General features: G+C 46.6%; 1 protein-coding gene across 2 annotated transcripts in view; it reads left to right on the top strand.

The window, feature by feature from the left end:
• Positions 1-2,272: 2,272 nt before the first annotated feature.
• The window catches only part of NASP (nuclear autoantigenic sperm protein), a 28,817-nt gene continuing 25,089 nt past the window's right edge, over positions 2,273-6,000 (top strand). For both annotated transcript variants that reach the window (XM_068964117.1, XM_068964116.1), the window contains exon 1: positions 2,273-2,406. In XM_068964117.1, the coding sequence (XP_068820218.1) occupies positions 2,348-2,406 (59 nt within the window). In that variant the 5' untranslated portion in view covers positions 2,273-2,347. The remainder of the gene's footprint in view (positions 2,407-6,000) is intronic.

Below are 6,000 nucleotides of genomic sequence, written 5' to 3'. Positions count from 1 at the left end.
CTTGTAGGTAATGATAAGGAGCTCAAAATCTCTTCTAACAGCAATGGAAAGCTATTCCAGGAGAGTGACATGATCTGATTTACACTTTAAAAAGATTTTTCTGGAGAGGGTTAAGCAGAGATCAGAAGGTGTGCAGTAGTACAGGCAAGAGATGAGTGGTAGTAAAAACTGAAAGTAGTGGATGGATTTAAAATCCATTTAAAAATCCATTCTTCATAAGACTGAGTTCCTCAGTCTTAAGCTGACCATGTATTTTGTCCTTAGGACTTAGAACAAAGCCTTGAAAAATTATAGCTGTTTAGTCAATATGAGTTTAATGAGGGACTTCTGTAGTGATCCAGTGGTTGAGAATCCATCTGCCAATGCAGGGGACATGGATTCGAACCCTAGTCCAAGAAGATCCCACATGGCATGGAGCAATTAAGCCTAGGTGCTGCAAACTACTGAAGTCCACACACCCTAGATCCCGTGGTCAGCAACAAAAGAAGCCACTTCATTGAGAAGCCTGAACACCTCAACAAGAAATTAGCCCCCTCTGGCCACAACTAGGAAAAGCCCCTGCACAGCAATGAAGACCCTGTGTAGCTAAAAATAAAATAAAAATCTTTAAAAAATTAGTATAAGGAATGAGTGGATCAAACAAGTTTCTGGACTGGATTTGTCAGGCCCTACTCCCCTCTCCGGAGCTCAATCCTCCAGTCACTGTGTTATCAGACTGTTGTAGCCATTTAGTAAATGGTTGGCATGACCCAGGCATAGTGCTGATTGTTGAAGCATCATCTCGAATTCTCACAATATTCTTAAAGGGTGGATACTGATATTGTCCTCGTTTTACATTTACTCTTATATGATTACTTGACTTGGCTCAGGTCACCCAGCTAAAAACTGGGGAACCCATATCTGTTTGCTACAGGAATTGGCATTTACAGGTCCAGGTCTTTTTCCCTAAAAATTCCCAACTCCCTGAGTCTTGACAAACCGGAATAATACTCCCTAGGAATCTTTCGCAGTATGTCTGAACCTGGACGAAAATAAAATTACTGTTCTGATCACGGTAGGCCAGCAAGGCCATGGTGGTAGGCAATGGATGGTGCTCCAGGTGTGAGGAAGTGCACTCATTTCAGCCTGCCAGTTACCCACTCCAGTACTCTTGCCTGGAAAATCCCATGGACGGAGGAGCCTGGTAGGCTGCAGTCCACGGGGTCGCGAATAGTCGTACACGACTGAGCGACTTCACTTTCACGCATTGGAGAAGGAAATGGCAACCCACTCCAGTGTTCTTGCCTGGAGAATCCCAGGGACGGCGGAGCCGTCTCTGAGGTCGCACAGAGTCGGACACGACTGAAGTGACTTAGCAGCAGCAGCAGCAATCTTCCACTCAGCTAGTTGCAGGAAACGAGGCACATTACGCTAGTCAAACCTTCTCTGAACTTTGCTTTCCATTTCTACCAAATGGGGCTGAGAACACCGTTGTCACCAGTAAGCTTTGGTGTAAAGTTAAGTAAGACAGTTAATAGCTTTAGATGTTTAAGCACAGTGCCCCCGCATGTAGTGGAGAAACGATAAATCGAAGCTCGATAAATCGTAATCAGCAAGTCAGATTCGGAGTCTGGGGTCGGGTCTAAGAGGATGGCGTCAGCGGATTGGGCCAGTCGAAGGGAGGCGGGTCCAGAGGGAGGAGCCACCCGCGTCCCGCCGCAGCCCGGAGCCCTGAATCAAGCGCGGTAGTTTCAAGCGGTGACCAATCCTAGGACAGCACTATTTCGCGTCAGTTGTTGCGGAGGTTCAGAGCCACGCGTCTCTCAACGATAACAGTTCTAGCCGTTGCAGGTATACCCGTGCTCGGTTTCTGCGAGTCCATCCGTTACGACTCAGACGACAGACAGAAAGTCTCAGTTACCCTCCTAAGTATCGGGCCTAGAAAGAGACTCCAGGCTACTCGCTCCAAACACGTAGAGCAGCACTAGCTTCTTTTTTGGAAGCCGCTGGCCAACGTCCAGTCAGGAGCTGTAGTGCCAAAATTCTTACGCGACTTGCTAGAGAAGCAAAAAGTTGCTTTCTTCGAGGAAGGCAGACCAGGGAAGAAAGGTACCCGGTAGAACCAGGCGGTGCGGGCGGGGGATATCCTTGGGTTGGTTTGGGACTGGGTCCTGGCCCTTTAAACTCGAGGGGGAGGATCCGGAAGTGGATAGGCGGGGCGAAGGGCCCTGCTATATAAGAGGACCCAACCGCGCGGGGTCTCCAATCTGCCATTTTCTGTCCCTGAACAAGTCTCTGGCGTCCTGAATTCCGTCTTGTTTTTCTCACAGGCTGTGTCCCGTCCGCTGGCCCACCACTCAGGGGAACGATGGCCGCAGAGTCCACAGCCACTGCCGCCATCACCGCGGAGCTGGTTTCCGCCGACAAGTAAGCCGGACCGTGGAGAGCTTGAGGCACTGGCCAGTCCGCAGGGAGGGGGTGGTGGACGGAGGCTCCCTGGGAGGGGCAGACCGGAGGGTTGGAGGACGTTCCTTCCAATGTACAACCGTCGCTATTCGGGAAGGCCCGGACACTGGAGAAGCTCACCTCTTGTAGAGAGTCTTCCCTCAATATCAGTAACGCCGGTCGGCTGGCGCCCCCTGCCCCGCTTTTCGCGGCCGCCATCTTGCCGGGGGCAGCGGCGGCTGTCTCCATTGCCTGCCCCTCTCTTTCCTCCCCCGGCCCGGGGCTATCTGTGGGGAGGCGGGGCCCAGGCGCGCCGGTGTGCCTTCATGCCCCTGCTATCCCCACACAACTGGTGTGCGCCTCCGGTAGTATTCTCAAACACTTCGGGAAAATAACCCAACAGAGATTTGGCGCCAAAAGAAAAAAAAAAAAAAACCTGCACGAGGAAGGAGGCTGGACTGGTGGCTCGGGGTGGGCGGAACCTCTAGGGGGCGGGGTTGTGCGCCAGTGCGTTCGCTTCCCTCCGCGGGCTCTGGAGCAGGGGGCGGGGCCCCGAGGAGGCGGGAAAACTCCATTGTTTGGGGCTGTGCGGCTCGCTGTCCGCTTCGGACTTCCGCGGTGGGCCTTAGGGACCTTGTTTCCTGCGGACTCCTTGCTCACCTGGTATCCTCCTACCTTCAGCTAGGCCCATTTCTTTTTGTGGTGGAGAGCATCGTGGTTCTTTTAGATTTTGGCAATGTTGGCAGGGGACTCGATTGCTTGTAGAGGACTTAATCGGGTCGTGAAGCGTCTTCAGCGCTGCGTTGAGGTCTCACTTCTAGCAGCGTTTGGTTGCTAGGAGAATGGGCAGTATTATGCGTGAATTGCAGTAGAATGGAAGATACGATTGCTGTCAAAACGGCACAGTGCCACTCAGGTATTTTTTGAACAGTGAAGGGAAACGGGACGTTTATTCGAAGAAACAAACTATTAAGTGGCAGAGTCTGGTTAAGTCCTAGTATTTCACGTTTTTATTCCCTCATTTCTCATCCTTCCTTCATCCCCAAACCTTACTTGAGAGGAAATTGCATGAAAATTTAATTAGCTAGCTGGAGAGAACAATAAAGGCAGCATTCCTCAGTTAAATTCTTGGAACAATTCAGGGGTAAGGCGTTTAAGGGGGAGGGTGAAGAAAATTAAGGTGAGTTTAGAGTCTTAAGAATGCACATTATAAAAAAAAATGCACATTATAATTCCAGTTTAACCGTTGAAAGAATAAAAAACACATAACTTTTCAAACCAGTAGAGAGAAAAAAAATGGAATGAGAAATAAACCTTAATTCAGAGTTGACTTTGATACCACTTTCATTGCTTAAGTAGTGAACGTTGGGCCACAGTTTTGTCATCTCTAAAAAGCTTCAATTTGGCTTCTGTTCCCTCATGCCATTTGAACAACATTGGTAAAAAATTTATCAATGACTGTCTAAATGTTAAATCAGTCCTTGTCCTCACTAGTTTTCTAAATAGTTCTAATTTTTAATGTTTTTATATTACAGTAGATAAAAGAATATAACAGTTTGTAATGTAGTGGTAAGGAGGAATGAGGGTACTTAGGAAGTCTTATGTGGTGCACTGAATTTTAGTTTAGCTGTCTTATTATAATTCCTGAGCTACATAATGGTACCTTTAGATGAGAGATGCTAAAGTAAAAATGAGTGGTTTAGCTCAATCTTTAAAGTTCTGGAGTTTGTTGTTTCTGTTTCCATAAGTGTAAGGTTAATCTGTGTTGATGGGAGGCGTATTTTGGTGCTTAGTATTCAGTGTTCTTGTCTGGAGAATCCCAAGGACGGGGGAGCCTGGTGGGCTGCCGTCTATGGGGTCACACACAGTTGGACACGACTGAAGTGACTTAGCAGCAGTCAGCTGTTTAAAGTGAGATCAGTAACTTCTTGTATTGGGTTGGCCAGAAAGTTTGTTTGGGTTTTTTTCCGTAAGCTCAGTAAGTAGGCTTTACCATGAGATGAATTAATGTCACAGTAATTAGAATATACTTTTGTGAAAGATTTAGCCAATGTACCCTTGTGATTGGAGGTGTTAGGCCAGTATATTAGCTCAAATGTGTAAATGAGAAAAGTCTCCGTGGACCTGCAAAAAAAAATACTGTTCTTACAGGATTGTTTTATTTACTCATTAATTTTTTGTGGCATGGCATGTAGGATCTTAGTTTCCTGACCAGGACCTTGAATCTGAGCCCCTTGTATTGAAAGTTCTCAGTCTTAACCACTGGACCACCAGGGAAGCCTCCTTAGAAGATTGTTTTAAATGAAATCTGATATGTGATAATCTCAGGGTGGTTTTGAGGTGAAGGACAAGAACAGATCAGAAAAATAAATGAAATATTGAAATTATTTCTGAACAAGATGAATATGACTTGTACTCTTAGGACAAGTTTATTCATCATCACATCCATTAACTTTGATAATTTATGTGTGTCCGAAAGAATTCTTCACTTACCACTTTAAAAGCTGGGGTTCAGAGAATTCCCTGGTGGTCAATTGGTGGAATCAGTGCTTACACTGCAGAGGGCAAGCTGTGCGGCCCATCCAGAAAAAAAAAAAAAAAAGTTTAAAAAAGAGCCCTGAGGTTCACCCTTAGGATTACACACATGCGCACACACACACACACACACACACACACACACACACGGCCCATCCGGAAAAAAAAAAAAATTGTTTAAAAAAGAGCCCTGAGGTTCACCCTTAGGATTACACACACACACACACACACACACACACACACACACGGCCCATCCGGAAAAAAAAAAAAAATTGTTTAAAAAAGAGCCCTGAGATTCACCCTTAGGATTACACACACACACACACACACACACACACACACACACACACACGGCCCATCCGGAAAAAAAAAAAAATTGTTTAAAAAAGAGCCCTGAGGTTCACCCTTAGGATTACACACACACACACACACACACACACGGCCCATCCGGAAAAAAAAAAAATTGTTTAAAAAAGAGCCCTGAGATTCACCCTTAGGATTACACACACACACACACACACACACACGTCCTGTAAAAAAAATTGTTTAAAAAAGAGCACACACACACACACACACACACACACACACACACATCCTGTGTTCATGGACTGGAATGCCTGATACTGTTAAGATGTTCATACTACCCAAAGAGACCTATAGATTCAACAGTCTGTCAAAACACCAGTGGCACTTTTTGTAGAAATAGGAAGATGCATGCTAAAACTCAAAAGAAACCTCAAGGGATCCCAAATAGCCAAAACATTTTTTGTTGTTGTTTTTGGCCTTACCTCGGCCCGGGCCCTTAGCAGTGCGAATGTGGATCCACTGGACCACCAAGGAAAGTGAAAGTGAAGTAGCTCAGTCGTGTCTGACTCTTTGTGACCCCGTAGACTGTAGCCTACCAGGCTCTTCCCTCCATGGGGTTCTCCAGGCAAGAATACTGGAGTGGGTTGCCATTTCCTTCTCCAGGGGATCTTCCCAGCTCAGGGATTGAGCCCAGGTCTCCCGCATTGCAGGCAAACGCTTTAACCTCTGAGCCAC

The sequence above is a fragment of the Capricornis sumatraensis genome, chromosome 2 (genome assembly GCF_032405125.1).
Source record: "Capricornis sumatraensis isolate serow.1 chromosome 2, serow.2, whole genome shotgun sequence".
NCBI classification, from domain to species: Eukaryota; Metazoa; Chordata; class Mammalia; order Artiodactyla; family Bovidae; genus Capricornis; species Capricornis sumatraensis.
Note: the sequence above shows the minus strand (reverse complement) of the source record. Positions and strands in the feature narration are given on the sequence as shown.